General features: G+C 39.1%; 1 protein-coding gene across 4 annotated transcripts in view; it reads right to left on the bottom strand.

Moving 5' to 3' along the window:
• Positions 1 to 22,572, bottom strand: part of NR6A1 (nuclear receptor subfamily 6 group A member 1) — a 234,421-nt gene that overhangs the window by 60,299 nt on the left and 151,550 nt on the right. The window contains exon 1 of one of the 4 annotated variants that reach the window (XM_058694160.1): positions 12,113 to 12,276. The exons of the other annotated variants lie outside the window; for them this stretch is intronic. Coding sequence (XP_058550143.1) covers positions 12,113 to 12,128 — 16 coding nt within the window. The 5' untranslated portion in view covers positions 12,129 to 12,276. Of the gene's footprint in view, positions 1 to 12,112; positions 12,277 to 22,572 lie in introns of those variants that run through there. 4 annotated transcript variants of the gene reach the window in all.

Below are 22,572 nucleotides of genomic sequence, written 5' to 3'. Positions count from 1 at the left end.
ATGAGGATATTACTGACTTTGAGAGTTGATGTGTTTACTGTTATGCATATTACCATTTGTGACTTCTCTGATTATGTGATCCTGGACTTTGCAGTCGTTAAATTTCAAAGCCAGAGAGGGCTTGAGAAACACTAGTTCCGCAACCTAGAGGAACTGAGGTCCAGAAAATTAATTAGTGCATGTTTACATAAGTAACCTCTACGCTGTAGCTACCTCTGCATTTCATCTGGTTCAAAAAAAAAATTTTTAACATTTATTTATTTTTGAGACAGGACAGACAGAGCACGAGCAGGGGAGGGGCAGAGAGAAAGGGAGACACAGAATAGGAAGCAGGCTCCAGGCTCTGAACTGTTAGTACAGAGACTGACGCAGGGCTCGAACTCTCAAGTTGTGAGATCATGACCTGAGCTGAAGTCGGATGCTTAGCCAACTGAGCTACCCAGGTGCCCCTCAACTAGTTTTTAAATGACCTATGTAGAGGCACCTGGGTGGCTTAGTCGGTTGAGCATCTGACTCTTGATTTCAGCTTGGGTCATGACCCCAGGGTCATGGGATCGAGCCCCATGTTGGGGCTCCATGCTCAGTGCAGAGCCTGCTTGAGATTCTCTCTCTCTCCCTCTGCCCCTCCCCTGCTCACATGTGCATTCACTCACTCTCTCTGAAAAAAAGGGGGGGGGCGCATCTGGGTGGCTCAGTTGGTTAAGCGTCTGACTTTGGCTCAGGTCATGATCTCACAGTTCATGAGTTCAAGCCCTGCATCAGGCTCTGTGCTGACAGCTCAGAGCCTGGAGCTGCTTTAGATTCTGTGTCTCCCTCTCGCTCTACCCCTCCCCTGCTTGTGCTCTGTTTCTGTCTCTCTCTCAAAAATAAAAATAAACATTTAAAAAAAATATTAAAAAAATAAAATAAAAATTTTTTTAATTATAAATAAATAAATAACCTATGTATCTACAATGCTCAATGGCTATTATTCTAGATCACATGAATTTGCACACCAAGCTTTCTATTCTAGTAAACTAGTAACTCTTTGCAGAAATTGGGAATACTGTGGAATCATCTTTAGTGTTAAAGTGTTCAAGGCAACTTTCTGAAATTTAAATATCAGAAATGAATATTAGATGGGCCTCAGAATTGCTATATAGTTTCACAGTGAAATCCTTAAAATATATATGTAAACTCTATGTGGACCAGCACTTTATCTGTCCTGATCACTGCAAGGGCCTATCCACGTAGGCTTATAAACTGAAAGTACTCAGGAATGTTTGCTGAATGAATGAAAGAAATTGGACAAGTATCTGAATTCTTTCCTTTTTCTAACACTTTTCTCCCTTGGCTTTCAGAATACCATTCTCCAAGTTTTCCTACTTTCTCCCAGACTACTAGTTTCTCAATCTCTTTTACAGAATATCTTTGGAACTCCTGGATGTTGACATATCTTCAGGGGTTGATCCCTGGACATCCTTTCCACCAATATCCTCTCTTTAAAGGACTCAATCTTCCATTCATATTGTGACAACTCCCCTAACATGCATCTTTAACCAAAACCTCCCTTGAGTTCCAGACTTTGACATCTAAACTGCCTTATATTTAACACTCTATCTGGCTTTCTAACAATCATCTCAAACTTACCGAACGTAATTCTAGATTCTACTCCTGTGTCCTATATCAACATGTTTCTTGGTAACATTCTCCATATTACTAACTGAAACCAATACCAATTAGTGGCTCAAGCCTAAAATCTAGAAGTCATTCCTTAATCCCTTTACTTTGTTTTATATTCCGCCATCCAAATCATCAACAAATCCTATCAATTCTCCCTCCAAAACAGATCTCAAATTTACTCTCCATCTCTAGTACTACTGGCCCTAGTTTAAGCTCCCATCATTTCTCACTTGGATGACCATTTGGTCTACTATTGGCCTCCCTACAATCCATTTTCTAACCCATCCCCAGTGTGGTAGGGGGTGGGAAGGGTCTTTTAAAAATCTGCTCAACCCACTTCAGATGAGCACAAGTCCTACTTCGGGCGAGCCCTGCTTCTCTTTCTCCCTCTCTCTGCCCCTCATGGGATTCTCTATCTCTCTGTCCCCTCACTAACTTGTGCACTCTCTTGCTCTCTCAAAAATAAATAAATAAATTAATTAATTAATTAAACGCTCAAAAAACCTTTTAAAATAAAAATAATATTTAAAAACAATCTGCTCAAAATGCTCTAATTACTTCCTTTTGCACTTCAAGTAAATTCCATTGCCCTATACGATCAAGCCCTATCCTAATTCTCTGACCTGATCTAATAATTCTACCCTTCCTCTACTCACTATGCCATATACTGGAAATAATCTTTTCTCATTGTCAAGAGAGCAATTTATATCTAGGGAGAGGATTACAGAGTGCTAAATCATAATATATCAATTCAACTGTTTAACATTCCTAAATCCCACAAGGCACTGCAGAATTGTGAGAAAAACCCACGTGTCATAAAGTACAGGTTGGCTATTAAAGAAAAAGGCTGAGCATTGTAAAAGATATGATGCATAAACTGTGGTTTTAAGAATTGCCTGGAAGGGGCTCAGTCAGTTAAGGGTCCAACTCTTGATTTTGGCTCAGGTCATGATCTCACAGTTAGGAGAGAGCCTTGTGTCCGGCTCCATGTTGGGCGTGGAGTCTGCTTAAGATTCTCTCTCTTGGGGCACCTGGGTGGCTCAGTCGGTTGGGTGTCCGACTTTGGCTCAGGTCATGATCTTGTGGTTCATGAGTTCGAGTTCCATGTTGGGCTCTGCTCTGACATTGCAGAGCCTGGAACCTGTTTCTGATTCTGTGTCTCCCTCTCTCTCTCTGCCCCTCCCTCACTTGCTCTCTGTCTCTCTCTCTCAAAAATAAATAAACATTTAAAAGATTCTCTCTCTCCTTCTGCCCCTCCCCTGCTCACACACATGCTTGCACATATTCTCTCTCAAAAAACTAAAAGTAAAAATTGCCTCAAAATATTAGCGAATGGCTTCCATAACTACTAACTGTATGCCCTTTCCATCTTTAGTAAGTAAAGAACTCTCAAAATTCAATGATAAGGATTAAGAAAAAACAAAACTAAAAGACTTGGACACTACATCAAAGAGGACATGTGACTGGTAAATAAGTATATGAAAAAATGTTCAATGTCATTAGCTATTAGATAAATGAGATACCACTACATATTAGAATGGTTAAGTTTTTAAAATAATACCGAAAAAAAAAAATTAGGGAGGGAGCCAAACCATAAGAGACTCTTAAAAACTGAGAATAAACTGAGGGTTGATGGGGGGTGGGAGGGAGGGGAAAGTGGGTGATGGACATTGAGGAGGGCACCTGTTGGGATGAGCACTGGGTGTTGTATGAAAACCAATTTGACAATAAATTTCATACTAATAAATAAATAAGTAAATAAAATAAAATAATAATACCAAGTCATGATAAAAATCTAGAGCAACCAGAACTCTGGCACCTTTCAAATGAGAATGTAAAATGATACAACCACTAAGGAAAACAGGCAGGTTCTTATAAAGTTAATTTTTTTAAATGTCTGTTTATATTTGAGAGAGAGAGAGAGAGAGAGAGAGAGAGATGGAGACAGAATCTGAAGCAGGCTCCAGGCTCGAGCTCGACACGAGGCTCAAACTCATAGACCTTGAGATCATGACCTGAGCTGAAGTCAGACACTTTAACTGACTGAGCCACTCAGGAGCCCTGGTTCTTATGAAGTTAAATATATACTTAACCATATGACCCCCTCAAGTCTACTCTTAGGTAATTTATCACAGAAAAATTATAACTTAGGTTCACACTTAAAAACTTGTACATGAATGTTTATAGTACCTCTATTCATAATCACCCCAAAGTAGATACCCAAATGTCCTTTAAAAGGTGAATGGATCAACAACCGTACAATGGAATACTATTCAGTAAAAAAAGAATCAACTACTGATAGAGGTTAACAACTTGGATGAATCTCAAAGGCATTATACTGGTGAAAGAAGCCAGCTTTAAAAGGTTACATATTATACACTTCCACTGTCAGGAAGATAAAAAATTAGAGTAACAGAGAACAGACCAGACCAGACCGTGGTTGCTAGGAGGTCAGGAGTAAGGTGAGGGTATGACCACACAGGGATAGTAGCATGAGGGAGTTTAGGGGGTTGACTGTTCTGTATCTTGATTGTAGTGGTAGTTTATACAAATCTATATTCAGAGACTGTACACCAACTCAAGACTCCTCAATTTTACTGCATGTTAATTTTAAAATAAAATTTAAAATTTAAAACGTAAACAACTAATACTAAATACTACCAAAACCGCTGTAATATTTTAGTCACTAATCATCAACTATTTCACCTAGATATAAGTAAAACTACACAGACTACCTCAGTAAAAACATACAGCTTTCCCTAGACAACTAAAAGAAACTCATAGTCTTAACTAGTCAAAGAGTCTGGGTAAGATATTATTAGGACTCTATTTCTCCATTCATTAAAAAAATACAACAGACTCCATTTCTGTTTGGAACATTCCCACAGAGCACAGATGACCCTAGGCAGAGGGTATAACTGCTTAAAAGCATTTAACCAAACGCTTTCCCTCTAGAAGACCTGACAATTTGTAATAGGGTTAAGCGAGGCTATAGCACGCTCTCCCTAAATCCCAGCAGCAGTGGTGTCCAGGCTTCTAGCTTTGAGGCAGATCTGTGCTCCTTTCTAACAAAGTACTACATTAATCTCTTCAACATATCTGCAAAGGGAGAATTAAGAAGAATGTAAACAGGGCTCTCTTAGGCTCAACAGGGGTAGAGGAATCCATTCACAGACTAAAGCTCTCTTTAGGGCATCCCTTGCATCTAGAACCAACCAATTTTCCTGACCTATATGGGCCTTACTTATAACTCATCCCATACCCAGTCAGGTTTTTTTATATTGCTAGGCCTTTGCTCATGCTCCTGTTTCTGCCTGGGAGACCCTCCCTCCCTTTACTGGCCTGGCAAATGTCAACCAATCCCTCATGATGCCTTCCTGGTTGAAGTCTAACCTGATAGCCCAAACAGAAATGAGCACTCCTACCTCTGCAATAACCTCTGTACCCTCCAGGATTGCTATCATTGTTCCTCCAACACTTTGTTGCACTTACCTATTTATCTCTACTAGGCTATATGGTCCACAGAGCAGACAGAGATTCTTACTTTTTCTGCATCCCTAATGTATACCAAGCACAGAGCAAACACTAGTGAATGTCAGTTGAATGAATGAACAGTATAGCTTCCCTACTTGCAAATCGAAGTGCACAGTTTATAAGAACTCTAGATGGCAAACTAGTGGGCCAGTTCAGACACCTTGTGCTAATGCTTAAAAGCTCAGTACTTAGCTCCCTAGGTCCCTGCCCAATTCTAAGGTCTTGGTTAAAGAGAGACCAATTAGCATGCTTTAAGTGAAACCATATGTTCTAGGAGAATGGAAAATGTAGTTGCCACATTTTCTTTTGCTTTACCAAAAGGAAATCTTCTGACCAGATTTAGCTTAATGGGCCCAGAACAGAGACATGTGCATTATTGGAGATTCTCATACTATTTGCCAAAAAGTGCTTTTATAACTACTTCCATGTGTAAAACAATGTTCAGAATAAGTGGTAGAATCTCTCTATATTTATCACTAAGACCAAAAATCATGAAACTTAAACAATGCATAAGCACTCCTTCTCACACCACACACACACAATTTTACTAATGTAGCCATCAGAACCAAACAGTTCTGCTTCCCTGAGGCACTGAATCAATATTTTCATAAAACTAGCACTCCTTCCCCCTCCTACTCCTCAAGACTCCCTAGACATTCATCATTCTCTTACTTTGGGGTAAGACTAATGGTTGGTAGAAATAAAGAACAAAGAAATGGAATTATTTTTCAGCATATGACATATGGTGAACTTTCTATATTAAACCTATTCTATGGTGGGTAGTTTTTCTCTATTATCAGACTGGCAACCTCATGGCAAGTATTTTAGTGTACATGATTCCAAAAGGCAGGTAGGCATGAAACCAAAGATACTGGTATCTACCTATTCAAAAGGAACCTAGAATCCTAAGCAATTAGCAAGTATCTCATGGCAAAGTTAAAAAACAAAACCCATCAATGCATACGAGAGTGTGTGCATATACATACAGCCAAGACTTCCATGACTAACACATATTGGGTGCCAAACTTTTCACTTAACATACTCTTTCCACACTGACTCAAGTGCATGCATTTTGGGATTAAATGGCCACTGGGATGATATTTTTTTTTTAATGTCCAAAACACACATTTGCTGTATAGAGTGATTATTTAATGAACTGTAATTGATATTTAATGTTACCCATAACTTATCCACTCCTTTGAAAAGCAAAGCTAGGTTGCTGTAGCCATTACTTTGAAAGAACATGCTGAAACCTCACAAAAGGAAAACATTTTTGCTAACAGTGAATAGGATGCAAACAGAGTAACAATGTTTAGAGTATTTCCACACTTTTGTCAATTGCAATCCAGGAGTCTAATTTTACTATGTTAAGAAAAATATTTGAATATTCTATTTTGGAACCATACATTTGGAAGAGCAAAGACGTTTCAAGAAATATGTAGCTAGCTTATTAAAAAAACAAAAACAAAAACAAAAACAAAAAACAAACAAAACACTAAAGAAATCCAGGGCCCCAAAGTGAAAACAAATCCTTCTGCCAGTTTTGAATAATGTTTTTGCAGCCAATGTTCCTCCTCTCCCCGTAATTGTTATTATCTGTTAAGAAACATTAACATTATTCCAAAAGGGGAGCTACAGTTCTAATTCACCTGTATTCCCAGAGTTTAGAACACAGTAAATGCTCAATGAATGTTGGCTACATAAGTTATAATTTTATACACAGAGATCAGAATAATGAGCCACTAATACAAGCTCTCAACCCCAGAAGGCAGGGAGACTGAAGATTCCAAAGTTAAATAGTGCAGTGATTAGCATGCTAACAATATTCTCAACTTTACCAGCTCATGGTAAAGCTTCTAAGAAGGAGCTATTAAGTATGGCCATAGCCACTGTCTTGGCATCTATTTATCTACCAAACACATGGAAGGAGATGACTAACTTGACTATCCTTTCTTTCCTGACCATTACTTAATCTGCTCACTTAGAGTCCATCCTTCTTTTTCTTCCAATCAACCAACTGTAAAAGACTCAGGGGGAAAAAACCTGCAACTTTTGCAGAAACCCTCTCATTACTAATTATTTTTATTAGCTCAGGGATAGATTATTAGCATAGCAACTGGTTGTAAAGGAGAAGGCTCAGCAGCTTGTCTCACTAGTTGTACGGCATTTTCAAGGCTAAATTTCCAAAGGGCCCCTCCCTAAACGTTGCTCATTGAATGGAGGCATGGGGGAGGTGAGGGGCAGGCTTTCCTACTTGGAATATTAAATAGTACCAGCTACAGGCTCACCAAGAATCCTCTCCTTCCTAATCTCCCTAAACTTGCCATTCTTTCAAAACTCATTCCAATTTCAAGGCATGTTAAGCATGCGCTGGGCGCTGTGACAGAGGTTCTCTTATTTAATTCCTATAGCAACCCTGTGAGATTGGTCATTACTATCCCCTGTTGCACCTACGAGGAAATTGAGGCTCACAGAGGTCAAGTGACTTGGCCAAGTGACAGAATCAGGCTGCTGACATTCTCTTTACCCAACACTGGGAAGGCTACACAGCAAAGCAACAGATGCAACCAAGTTTTTATGAGCCATTTGGGCAACAGGGAATGAGTTCTTACCACACAGACCAAGGGATCTGCTCAGAGGCCATGGAAGCTGCAGCAGGTTTTATTTTTGTTTTTGTTTTTGTTTTGTTTTAACACCTAAAAATCCTATAGGAATTCTTCCAGGCCCCAATGACAATTCACAGAGGCCCACCAGTCAGTTGACTCCTGACCTTCCATGCTTCTCATCCTAATTAATGCAAGGTCCTTGGATGACAGTGTGAGCATCAAGACCTTGTTAGAGTTAGCAATGACCTTTACATCTATCAGGCTTTTCAAAATATGTAAAACAGCTGTGCATCAGGAACGCCCCCAAATTCTCAACCTTGAAATAGGAGTAGATGCATTTTTCCTAATTATGGTGTTTTTACCAAGTCTTTGGGAAAGGGCTTTTCACGTGGCTAAAAAATATTTGAGGAGTGGCTTGTTTTTCAATTGCTCAAAAAACCACTGAGGCATGCAGAGAGAAGATCCTTAGAAACGAATGGATTTCATTGGTTTAAAAGGAAATCCCAGTAGCAGGGGAGACAGGGAAAACAAAATGAATTGAAAAAATCTGGAGGGGAAGAGAGAATATTTGGTTTCCATACTTATGCCTCTAATATCCTTTTGTTCTCCCACCTCATTGTATTAAGGATGCTAAATCAAACATGATTGCAGTGATGTTTGTGTGTGAAAATGACAAAGGCAATGGGATAAAATCCCAACCTCATCTTGAACCCTGAAGACTTTTATGGCTTTTCCTTCCCTAGGCCCTCCCCCTTAAAGCACATTAAAGACCACATTGTTCAAAGGGTCATGGTAGGTTTCATACCCCATTTTAATACAATGTAAACGGTAACTGAACTTCTAAGTTTTGTTAGTAATATTTGTGTATCTCAGGAAAATATCCATTAAAAGAATTGATCCCTTGGTTTAAATTAAATATTAATGCAGAATCATAATGTATCAGAGAGGCAAAAACAATGATATCAAGGAGAGTCTGTGATGATTAACCTAGATTTTCTTTTAATATAAGGGTAGAGGTGAGGGATGGGTTAAAAATATCCAGATGATCTTGTTAAGTGTCTATGTATTTTCTCAAGTCTCAAAACTGTCCAGGTGAATATGTCAGGTCTCAACTCAAGAAGCATAAAATTACACTTGGGGTTCATTTCAACTGCAGGTCTTTCTCCCCACCCTATTCCATAGTGTATCTGCAAATCACATTATGGACCCTAAGTTGGTTTATGCATTTATTCCTGAAAGATTTCAAATGGAGAGAAGGATATTAGAGTCTCTTTATGATTCCATTTTCCACAGCTGTTACCATCAGTTGTCACCAATACTTTGGGGGTTTAGTGGAAGAGAGGCGGCAATGACTCCATTACTCTTTCCAACAGCCATAAAGAATTTGCATCATAAAAGCACCTACTGAACCACTGCCTTAGTCCTCTGAAAAAAGGATACAGTAAAACAGGAATGTTATAGGTGGGCTTAGGAAAGAAGAATTCAAAAGATGAAAATCTGGACTGGAGTAAAATTACAACATACTTGGTTGTGCTTTTAAAATCATAATTTCATTGGTGGAACTGCTCACTTTTCTAAGCTCAGGCAACTCTGTTCAATCAATACCCATATGATATTTGTAAAAGGTGGCATGATATCATGACTTCAATGCATTTTAAAATAAGACCTATGATATTTGAAGATTTCTTGGCTATGAGTCTGGTTTAAATGATCTCAAAATAACACACTAAGAGCATCTGTTTAGTTCAGATGAAGTTTCAAGAGCCAATACCAGCTGCCAGGGGAGGGATTTCACACATGTGTTACTCAAATCCTAACCAAATTTTGTTTTTTTTCATTCCCTTAATGGTGCCTCCAACGCCAGTATGGTAAAGCAAACATTAGAATAAAAAAGGAAAAGGGGGGGGGGGAGAGAAAAAGAAAGAGAAAGAAAAAAGATTACTCAATGCACTGATGCATGTGACTAAGACCAAAATGATCACCCTCTCCAATTCAATACAGTATTAGCATGAGGACAAAAGCCGTTTAAAAATCAATTTGGAGTTATTTCTAGTGGGGACTGCCTGATCCTAGCAAGTTGAGGAATGAGAATATTCCCAACATTAAAAGGGCACTCTTTAAAGTATTTTCTCCTTGAAGAGCAATCTGATTTTCACAAGGAATTCATTTGGTGGCATTGTTTTGGTTTTAGGTGTCTGTCCTGCCAGGCAGGGGCCATGCACAAGGGCTGCATCTATCTTGAAGTGTGCACAATGGCCTCTCTTGCGGCTCACTCTCTGTTATTGATCCTTACAGATGCTCCAAGGCCCTTCCCCCACCTTTCTCCAAATCCCAACCCCCCATTCTCAAAGATAGCTTAAGAAATAAGACTTCCTGCCTAGCGACTGGCAGGGCTGAAAGACCAGATTGTATGACTCCACAGATCAGGCCTGCCACAGTGAAAGCTTGAATAGAGTTAACCCTCTGTGAACTAAAACAAAACATTTGTATGCCCAGCTGTGACAAAGGTTAATTTAAATGGACAAGGGCCCAATATCTAAAACCAGGCAACACTTTTTTACAGTAGCATTTTCACTGCACTCTTTTGTAAGTAGTCTGATTTTGCTTTTTAAGCTTCCAAAGATCTCCTTCAGCTGGGATAATTCATTTTTTACTTTGCTAGAATTTTATATGGAAGACTCAGGTGGAAATTTTAAAATTCACTTCCTTGTTTTATAGAAGTCCTTGTTTTAGTACCATAAATTATTTTCTGTCATTGAACAGCCAAGAAAATCAAAGTTTCAATACTTAATTAAATTAGAATTGAGTGAGAACTTTCTCTTCAAATCTTTTTTCTCTTTCAGAACTTGTGGACTATATGACACTAAGAGATTCAAGCTGGCTGGAAAAATATCCAAATCCTCCAGAGCTATCCTTTCCAAACTTACGTAACCACAGCTCTGGTATCTCTGCCTATACTTAAACTCCTATTCCAATGGATCCACAGCAAATCTTACTTCTTAAATGACTCCTTTCTGGAAAAGCTAGTATACCCAGGATAAAGGAATTTCTGTGAATATTGGGGGAAGAAGAGGAAGCTGTTCAAAATGAAAAATAATAGGTCTTGCATATAACTGATAATTTCAACAAATTTTGTTGTTTCCACTAACATACATTAAAAACCAATAAAGGTAATAATTCTGGCATATATGGTGCTGGGAAAGAACGCAGAGGGAGTATTACTATAAAGAATAATGTTGTTTGGGAGGAAGTCGGTCCCACTTCCCCAGTTTGTGCATCTTCAGAGTGAGAATGAAACTGCAAAGCTGTCCGTGGCAGATGTCAGCCATGCTGCAAGGGGCTAGGAAGCTTTCCTAGGACTATCTATTTCATTAGTTAATATCCCAGAAATTTACCAACTACCTCAAATCTGAAACTCTTCTGGCTATAGCTCAACAGAGCTTGCCTACAAGAAACCAAACTTTTGGCAAACTCTTAGACTCTATAAACACAGCAAACAAACAGAGCAAATCTTTAATACCAAGAGTCATCTTCTAGCTTTTTCTTTAGCTGTGTATGAATTTTCTGGCCCAAATAATAAAGTTGTGGGGCACTGGGGTTTTTCACACAAGAAGGAGCCAATCTCTGAATACACAAATTGCAATACTTACTAGTTGCTATAATGAAACAGAGAGAGAGAGAGGGAGAGAGAGAGAGAGAGAGAGAGAGAGAGAGAATAATGAATTTACCCATTTTAAAAACACCCTACTTAAAAAGAAATTAGCAGTGGCTTAGTCTTATACCCCAAACCGTAAAGTATCTAAGTTCCCCCAAAGGAAATTAGGCTGCCTTATCAACGGCCTCATGACCCCAATACTATCTATAATTAACAGTACTAAATAAGGCTTTCACAGATGGTGAACTGGATTAAGGAATTTAAAATATAAACAAATTCTGTCAAGAGGTAAGCAGAACAATTTTTTAAAATGTAAACTTTATGTAAGGATTGTGATGAAAAGTGAAGTTTACAATTTTTTTCAAGTCACTGTAAAATTTAAATCCAGTTTTTTTCTTTTTTTCCCCCGCTCTCTTAAAATCATCAACCACAACAATTAATTTACTATATTTCTCCCTTGCTCTTCTACATTCCAAAACATTTATACCCAATTGCAATGTATATGAAAACTTATTGGCTGAATTTTGCCAAGACACAAAAAAGGACTGGACTGCCTCCCACCTCCCTCAAGGGTACTATTTGTTCTAAACCTTCAAAGAAAATTTCTAAACCTCAGATTTGGGCCCAAACTTAAACAGTCAATTAATTCCCTTACCTTCCCATGTCTCCATTTCATGCTTCTCGGAGTCTGTTGAGAAGTTCTATCGCAGCCATGAAGAAACAGAGATTACGGGACAAGTCCAGCTTGATGACCACCCTTCCGACACTTGGCCAATTTCTCTCTCTTAGCTGGGACTACGACAGTCATCCTCACAGGTCAGTTTACAAGCCAGTCATGTGATTAGAAAGTTCAGGCGCTAAGGTCACAACGTGTATGGAGTTCGTTTATTACCAAAGGTTATCTAAGTGGAACTGATAGACTTATTTTCTTTAGTTAACAACACTGCCTAGCACGTCTCTCTGAAAAGTATTGTGGCAACATTTAATAGGAAATACTCCTCTGGACTTCTTTAAACTGTGATCTTAAAATTAAAAGGCAGCCTTTTAGAAGACTTAGTTTTCATTTAATTTAAAAGGGTTCTAATACCTGGCATTTTTTCTCCTTTTCCTTTCAAGAGCTATTCTATACTATATTTTCCTATATTCTGGATTAGAAATTTTAGAAAGTTGAAATATTTGGCACAAGGAAAACACAAAACAAAAACTCCATGTTATGCATGTATTGGGTTGAAGGGGGGGGGGAGGGTAAGACTGGGATTCCCTGCTTTTTGTCATTATAATAAACAATGACAAGGCAAATTCTTCTGAGAAAATTAAAACACGGAACTCTGATATCTGCAGGGTTCACTTTAATTCTGGCCCTTAATTTCCATGCTCTGGTTATACACATTCATGTCAAAATGTGGAGAAAGAAAACTAGGTCTGCAAAATCCTTTTAGAATGCACAAAGGTTAGAAATATCATTCCCTGCCCCCAGCCCAAAGCTTAAATCTTTAAAGTAAGCTTCATTCCTTAAAACTCCTAAGATCTTAAGCAATCTTACGCTATGCCTCCCTGATGGTGAACCATACTAGTAACACACAGGGGAGTGTGTTTATGCATAGACGCGCTCAAACCATGCCACAGAGCCACAGAGGCTGGCAAATCTGAGCCATATGCTAATGACAGATGATGTCAAACATTCAGCTATCCATTGAGATGGCAGGAAACAAAAACAGAGCAAGCTCCTCAAAGAAGGTGGGATGACCTAAAGACAGACAGATTCCCAGTGATAAATGCTTTTTAACCATGCAAAATTGTTGCATCCTACGAAATCTCCCTTTCTCCTTAGCCTAGCCTTGGGAATAACTTAAGGCTAGGCACATTTTATAGCAGTGTTCCAGAAAAAAGAGGAGACCCTCCTTGGAGTGGGAGTGGAGTCTGTCACTTGGCAGCTATATAACAGAAGGGCAAATATTGCTACTACTGTTACTAAGAGGGCTTCTCCAACTAATAGAGACCATTGGGGTTATCTTACAAAGTAGGGCCTAAATAAAAAGTGACCAATGATTTAGAGAAGAAAAAGGTTATAATTTACCTGCCTAAAAATAAATGTTCTGCTATTGCCACCACATACCTCACCCCAACAGAAACACATCAACCAGTTTCCCCACTCCCAGTCTTATAGGAAATTAATAGAGATTTTCTTCTCAGTCTCTGTGGAACTTAACGCAGCTCTCATAATTTTAGTAAAGTGACTATAAAAAGAATGATGGGGGAAAGCTGAATAAGGGGAAAGTGTACCAGCAATTCAATTGGGAACACTCCTTCAAAGGACAGCTCTCTGTCTCCCTGAAGGATACAGGTATATCTAAAACTCAGCACCTGCATACAAGAGAGGGGTAGTAAGCATCTTTGCTTTCACTGCACCAACCTTTGAAGACACGACAAAATGGGAAGTTATCAGTCCGGCTCCCAGGATCAAGAGTGAAGCAGTGCCTTTGATTTTTAAGGGTAAGCCTTAGCAATAATCCTTAATATACTCATAAGCCCAGGAACAAATCTTTTTTTTTTTTTTTAACGTTTATTTATTTTTGAGACAGAGAGAGACAGAGCATGAGTGGGGTAGGGGCAGAGAGAGAGGGAGACACAGAATCTGAAACAGGCTCCGGGCTCTGAGCTGTCAGCACAGAGACCGACGCAGGGCTCGAACTCACGGACCATGAGATCATGACCTGAGCTGAAGTCGGAAGCCCAACCGACCAAGCCACCCAGGCGCCCCAAGAACAAATCTTTAACATAGTTTAAGAAGATGGGTAGGGGCGCCTGGGTGGCTCGGTTGGTTAAGCGTCCGACTTCGGCTCAGGTCATGATCTCACGGTCCGTGGGTTCGAACCCCACGTCGGGCTCTGTGCTGACAGCTCAGAACCTGGAGCCTGTTTCAGATTCTGTGTCTCCCTCTCTCTGTGACCTTCCCCCGTTCATGCTCTGTCTCTCTCTGTCTCAAAAGTAAATAAACGTTAAAAAAAAAAAAAAAAAAAAAAAAAAAAAGATGGGTAAATCTTAATCTTTGGATACAGAGTCATATTCTTCAACATTCTCAGTCCCATAGTTTTTTTTTTTTTTTAAGTCCTTTATAGGTTCTTTAAAAAAATTTTTTTTTTAAATTGTTTTAATGTTTATTTATTTTTGAGAGAAAGAGACAGAGTACCAGTGGGGGGGGGGGGTGGGGGGGTGGGGGGTGGGAGCAGGGAGAGATGGAGACACAGAATCTGAAGCAAGCTCCAAGCTCTGAGCTGTCAGCAGAGAGCGTGACATGGGGCTCAAACCCATGAGCCATGAGATCATGACCAGAGCCAAAGTTGGATGCTCAACCGACTGAGCCACCCAGGTGCCCCTAAAGTCCTTTATAGGTTCTACAGGGAGGAAGGGGAAAGAGAACATGAACATACATCTCATTTACCATGTGAATGCAAAAGACAAACTGTAAATCTTAATTAAGGGTCCCAGTAAGATTGTTACAAACCATTGTAAGTAAGAAAAATCATTTAAAGAGATTAAAAGGATCCCTAGAATTTATGAATGGGAAGGAGAAAAAAGAAAATAAGACATCAGCAACATTTTTACTAATACTAGCTTTGTAATATAGAAAAAAGTAGATGAACAAAATTCTACATCTAACCATTTACATACTACATATCTAAGAATTTAAAAGCTGAGTCTAAATTGTGAATGGCAGAACCTTAGTTAATCTTGCAAGAGACTGGTTCCACTTTCATTTTATAAATGAGGAAACTGAGGCCCAATGAAAGGAAGAGGCAAGAGTCATCAGACCAACAAAGACCAGAACCAAGTATCTTAGTCCCTTATTTCTTCCATTATGCCACAGATCTTGAATAAAAGAAACAAACCCTCTCGGATGTTACTATTCAACATTATTTCCTATCTGTTTATTCAAATGGCAGCTTTCAAAGGAGCCTGTAGATCTGAAGCTAAAGAGAGGTATCAAGATGTAATACTTGGTCCTTCAAGTAAAACAAAGAGAGCAATTCTAGTGGCCAATCACTGGAGTCATTTCAGCCTTATCTTTAATAAGTTTCAATGAAAGTCTGATGTAGAGTGAAAGCCATATGACCACTGTGATGGAGGAGGACTAGTTAGAAAACCTCTATCCATTTCAGAAAATAAGTATGCAGAAAATATTTTAAATTCCTTTTTAACCTTGCAAACAACAAAAAACAAGAGCCCAAGGTCTCGGGTTCTCATCTGTCAGATCTTTTGATACAAACGTTCCCTATGGCAAAGGAAAGAGTTGAATTCAACTGAACAGGAATAATGAAACACAGTCAGGTGAAATCCATACTACCTAAGACTAAAGAGCAAACCTCCTGAATATAGAACAAGAACAACAAAGAACATACTTAGATATGATTTCCAGTTTTGTCTTTTCTCCTGGAGTGGAGAGGGGAATTCATAGTTCAGGAAACAAGAAACAAACAAAAAACACCCCTCAAAGTTGGAAACTAAAAATATTCTAGAAATGGGTTTTTCATTCAATTCTACAAACATTCATTGAGTATCTCCTATAAGCTAGGCACCAGGCTGTCTGAGATGACTCAAATTAATATTATGTGATCCTAGCCCTAGAGGTACTCACCACCTGCTGACTTCTCCAGCTTCATTTTCTACCACTCCACACTAACCTACTTGTAGTACAAATACTAAACAGATAACCAACAATAGGATGTTATGAGTAGTGTAACAGGTGGGTACTAAGTATTAAGGAAACAAAAAGAATGGATAATTCATTAGATTGGAGCCTGATGCCACAGAGAGGGCCTTACATTTGAGCTGAACCTTGTAGTTCTGTAAGCAGACAGATAGGAAAGATATTTCAGGACTTGAAGGAACCGGTAGAGCCAGGTAGATCCCAAAAGATTTTTTAATGCCTTTGCTATAAAGTCAGGAATGAGGGGTACCTGGGTGGCTCAGCTGGTTGAGTGTCCAACTCTTTATTTCAGCTCAGGTCATGATTCCCAGGGTTGTGGGATCGAGCCCCACATCAGGCTCTGTGCTGATGGTGTGGAGTCTGCTTGGGATTCTTGCTCTCTCCTCTGTCCCTCCCCCACTTTCTCTCTCTCTCAAAATAAATAAACTTAAAAAGAAAGTAAACAAACAAAAATCCAGAATGAAATCTGTATGCAGAAGAGTAACGTAATTGGCTTAAGGAAGAAAAGACTATAGGGTGTGATTTTAAAATTGCCTTATATAGGGGCGCCTGGGTGGCTCAGTTGGTTGAGTGTCCGACTTTGGCTCAGGTCATGATCTTGCAGTCTGTGAGTTCAAGCCCGCGTCGGGCTCTGTGCTCACGGCTCAGAGCCTGGATCCTGCTTCGGATTCTGTGTCTCCCTCTCTCTCTGCCCCTCCCCTGCTCATGCGCTCTCTCTCTGTCAAAAATAAATAAACATTAAAAGAAAAAAAATTTTCTTAATTGCCTTATATACAACAACCCAATGCAATGTATGTACCTTATTTGGATCCTAATTTGCAAAAATCAACTAAGGAAAGACATTTTTGAAACAAGGCAACTTAAATATGGGTATGGTATTTAATTGGATCAGTTTCCCACCAACAAACTGAAGAATCTGGAACGAGTAAGCCATCCCTCCATTTAAAAAAAAAAATCTCCTTAATTCTCCAGGCAAGACTCTGTGTGTAAAATTTTTTAATTTATTTTTAAATGCTTTATTTATTTTTGAGAAAGCATGAGCAGGGGAGGGGCGGGGCGGTGGGGACAGAGAATCCAAAGCAGACTCTGTATCGACAACTGTGAGCCCAATGTGGGGCTCAAACTCATGAACTGTGAGATCATGACCTGGGCTACAGTCAGACGCTCAACCAACTGAGCCATCCAGATGCCCCTGTGTGTAAAATTTTAAAGTATCACAATTAAAAACAGATTATAGTATGAGACTTACTCATCTTATATTGTGCCCCTGCCTGTTTATCTTCTTCACAATTAAGACCAGGCCAGACCAGAGATTAATGGAAATAAGTACTGTGGCTCTGAATATTACAACAGCTCAAACTATTATTAAGCCACATGTGTAAATGAAAGAAAAAAAATATTTAAGTAGTAAAAATAAGATTTAGGGACACAGCAAATGGACAGAGAACCTTTCTCCTCTGGTGCCCCTAAAAAGGAAAAGTACTTGAAGCCCAATAGTTTTCAGACTCTGGTTTCAGCCCTGACTTTTTGAAGTTGCTTCATTTTCCATCATCTATCCATCCATCTGCCTAACCCAGATGGGGGGTGGGGGGATCAGATAATACAAGAGGTTTCTGCCAATAAGTAATTAAGTTATATGTAAGTGAGGAATCTGGGCAAAGGACTGTAAAATACCCACCCCCCTCCACAAGCCACCAATAACTGTAGCATAATGTCACTGTGCCCATCAATGGCTTCCAGGCACTGCAGAATAAAGGTCCACATCCTTTACTAATCCAGCCCCTGCTGATTTCTCTAGCTTCATCTATCACCACTCTGTAAGCATCCATCACCAACTATACTGAATCACTTGTAGTGCAAGTATGCTAAACTATTCCATTTGCCTGGAACAACTCTTCTCACTACTTCCTTATTGTTTCCACTACCACTTACTCATCTTTCTGGAATCAATTTAAATATCACCTCCACTGTGAGGTATTCTAAGACTCCATCCTCTCAGCCCTCAAATCAGACAGAGTCAAATCACACCCTTCTTCCATACTGCCTGGGATTCCTAAAATATTCCATGACAGTACATATCATTTAGTATTTTTATTTTATCATTCTATCTTCCTTATTAATCTGAATACACCCCCAAAGAGTCAAGCCTTGGTAAGCCCAGGGTCCAGCCCTGGGTTTAGCATATAGTAGGCATTCATAATATGCTAAGGCAATCAGAAGGTTCTTGGTGTATGTGTTTTTGAGGTGGGTATGTGCAGTTCTCTTATTAAATTTAATGGTGTGTTAATTTCCATATTTTCTAACTCTTTCACCTTACTTCATAGGAAGCTTTTCCCCCTGGATGAACTCCACTTCAGAGTCCTTTATGTGTCAGGACTTTTGTTTTATATGACTTGTAATCTTCCAATAAATGAAGGTTCAGCACTGGTTGTATAAGATTTCTAACCAATATGTCCTATTTGCAGAGTTCCTATATTAGTGTGGAGTCACATGTTGCTAGTGATCTTTTGATTAACATATATATATCTCCCACTAGATTCCAAGCTATATGAAGGCAGGGAACTGTGCCCCTTATTCTTGTTCACCAATGTATCCCCAGTACCTGACAAAAAACAGGTGCTTAATGAAGATTTGTTGACTAGAGGAGGGAAGAAAGGAAAATGGTTGCTTCAGAGCACAGGAACACGGAAGAGGATGAGAAAATCTTTCAAGAATACAAATACTCACAAAAAGGTTACAGTAGGCCATTCCTGCAAAGCCAAAACCAGTTCACTCAGCCTCAATTCCAAATCCAATAAATCCTACCCATACACAGAGCTCTCCTCTAATTGAGGGATTGGGTGTAATAAATCTGAAAACCAACAGGACCGGTTGTAAACCAGCCAAGTGGCAATTCTACCTGCAACCAACCCTGTCCTTTCTGCTCTACTAGAGATTGAACCTGACTAAGGATAGGCACAACAAAAAGAGAAGGCAACAGGGGCTTACTAATCTTGCTTTGGGGTAGAACCTGGCTTCAGATAGCAAAGAGATTGATTTTTATCAAAATATAACACACATAATCCCAACCTGAGTCAACTACACATAGCAATTGAGCCCTATCCTGGGTCCTGGAGTCTTGGATTACTCTGCTGAGCCTTACATCTTGATATCCAGCTGCCTCTTGGGCATTTCCACCTAGCAATTGTAAGCATCTCAGACATGTCCAAACATGTCCTCTCTTTAAAACCTGTTCCTCTTTCTGGGCTCCTTGTTTCAGGGCATGGCCTCAACTCCCAAGTCAAAAAGACTCTTTCCTTGACTCCTTTCTCCCCTTTGACCTCACCCACATTCAACCTGTCACCATTCCTGTCTTTTCAATCCCCTCAAAAAGCTGCCAAAGCAGCCACTCTCTAACCAAAGATGGGGCAATCTGAGTATTCTTTTTTAAAAAAAATTACAATTAACTGGAATACAAATGCTTAAATCCATAAATTATTCAGGATTCTAAGCAAATTTTGTCACCATTGAACAATGCTAGAAAACCAACACAGCATTTTGAAAACGTTTACATAAAGGGAAAGAATCATGTATTTATCCTGCCTTTCCTAAGTGAAATATACCACAGGATAATAAACAGCAATGGATAATTTTCTCTTCATAGAAGCATTCCAATAAATATATGAACAAAAAATACTGGAATTAGAATATTACTCTGAAATAATAGATCCCAGATATTGACCATCAACAGCTAAAATAAGAGAATAAGACAGTAACATATCTTCTGGTGTAAGAACTCAACACGCCCATATAATAGTCTTGTCAAAAAAGTTGAATCTGAAGATGATCAAGCCTCTAGATCCAAAAACTAAAATAAAAAAAGAACTAGAGAGGAACACATTCATCTACAGCACAAAAATGCAATTAGCAAACTCTGGGTTGTGGTAACTCATCAAGACAAATTACTCAATCTCTTAAACTAATTAGAAGGAAAAAAAAGATGGAGAAATCTGTAGATAAAAAATATCTTGTAGAGGTATATACCAGAATATTAATGGACGAAATTACATGATACAAAAATTACATGACTCAAAATAATATGGAAGGGGAGAAAGTGGGTGGGGGTACGCATGGGACAGAATTAGAGACTGGATGATAGTTACTGAGGCTGGGTACATGGGTTCATTACAACACTTTATTTAAAGATTTTCTTTTTAATGTTTATTTATTTTTGAGACAGAGAGAGAGACAGAGTGTGAGCGGGCAAAGGGCAGAGAGAGGGAGACACAGAATCCGAAGCAGGCTCCAGGCTCTGAGCTGTCAGTACAGAGCCCGATGTGGGGCTCAAAACCCACGAACCGTGAGATCATGACCTGAGCTGAAGTCGGATGCTTAACTGACTGAGCCACCCAGGCGCTCCTTAAAGGTGTTGTTTGTTTTTTTTTTTAAGTTTATTTATTTATTGAGAGAGAGAGCGCGCGTGCGCGTGCCGAGTAGGGGAGGGGAAGAGAGCGAGGGAGATAGAGAATCCCAAACAGGCTCTGCACAGTCAGCGCAGAGTCTGACTTGGGGCTCAAAATCATGAGCCACAAAATCATGACCTAAGCCAAAATCAAGAGTCGGCTGTTTAACCAACTGAGTCACCCAGGCACCCCTCATTATATTATTTTATGTATTTCCTATGTATGTATACATCTAATAATATAAAGTGAAACAAATATTTCTAAATCCATATATATTTTTTCATCTGTATTGTACTATTCTTGACCACCATTATCTCTCATCTGGTTTATTTCAAGAGCTTCATTATAGGTATGTCTTGTTAGTTCCTGTTTTTTTTTTCTACATCTCTTTTCTCTATCCCTGCCTCATCATACCCATTCCCTCCCAATCCATTCTCTACTCTGGCTGCTTTCTAGATCTCAGATAAAACCTTGAAAACCTGTCATTGCTTTCAGAATAAAGCACCTTCCCAAGCTTACAAGGACCTTCATGATCAAGCTCCTCATCAACCTCTCCATTCCCTCTTCTCATATTCCCAATACTCTCAACAAACAGTGCTATTTGCAGCTTCTGCAATATGCCTTTGCATATGTTGTTGCTTCTGCCTGGCTAGTTTCTATGAATTATTTAATTCTCAGCTAATTCTGACACTATAGTCTTCTCCAATTCTTCCTTGCCCCAAAGGTTCCAATTCTATTAATTTCTACAATTTCATCTTTTTGTATGCCTGCCTATCCATGGATCTATGAGTATTACAAGAACAGGGACAAGATCTGATTCATGTCTCTATTCCTGGTACCTATCACAGAAACTTGCACAAAATGGGTACTTGATTCACGTTTGATGAATTGGGTGGGGGAGGGAGAAGCCTAAGCTTCCCCAAGAATCTATAATTCTACTGACACAGCTAATTAAAATAAAAACCAGACTGAAATTACATGCTTTGGAGTTAGGCAAAATTAAATACGAAGGATACAACTTGTAACAGTTTTGGTAAATTTGGGCAGGGCACTGTCAATTCTCTGAGCTCAGTTTCCATAACCATTAAGAGTTACTCCACAGGGTTACTGATTACATAAGTACACAGATCAAAATAACTAAAATTATCTTTAACAACACAACACAATGCTCACAACACTATGCTCACATGTCACTGAAAGGATTTAGAAACCCCGGGACCATTAGGTTTGTGCCCTCACTTTCCCACTGGAAGACTATCTAATTCCAAAGGCTTTGGGCATCTTTACTATCAATAGGGTAAACCTATCACTGCTTGGCAAGTTGAGGAAAGGGGCATCGCTTCCCTAATATTTTCCTATTACCTGCTGCATCTCTGTGTATATTCACTCATCTTCCTCTCTGATGAATGCTGAATTATGATCTAATCCAGGGCTTGGGAACTCAGGTTTTTGCCAACTTGACCTTTAAACATGTTGAGTAAAGGGGAACAGATATATGGGATACATACTGCAGCACAAGGGACAATACCTTCTATGCTGCTCTAGGACATCCTAAAGCTGGAACTCAACCCCCATTCTCTCACATACAGGACTATTTTTTTAAAGAGGAAAACAGAACAAAAAATGTAAGCAAGCAAATTCTAGGGTTAAATCAAGATTCAAATTTTGGATCTGCTTTTACTAGCTTTGTGACAAGGTAAATTGCCTAACTTTGGTCTCAATTTCCTCATCTATAAAGTAAGTTAATAGTACCTACTCCACAGAGTCTCTGAGAACTAAAAGAGATAATCTTGATGTGCCTGGCTGGTCAGCTGGTGGAGCATAAAACTTTTCTTGGGGTTGTAAGTTTAAGCCGCATGTTGGGTGTGGAGACTGCTTAAAAATAAAGTCTTTAAAAGAGATATATGAAAAATGTTTTAACACTATGGTTGCCATACAGTAAATTTTCAATAAATTTATAGTTAA

This window comes from Neofelis nebulosa, chromosome 12 (assembly GCF_028018385.1).
Source record: "Neofelis nebulosa isolate mNeoNeb1 chromosome 12, mNeoNeb1.pri, whole genome shotgun sequence".
NCBI lineage: Eukaryota > Metazoa > Chordata > Mammalia > Carnivora > Felidae > Neofelis > Neofelis nebulosa.
The sequence above is the reverse complement of the archived record's forward strand: the minus strand, read 5'-3'. Positions and strand labels throughout refer to the sequence as shown.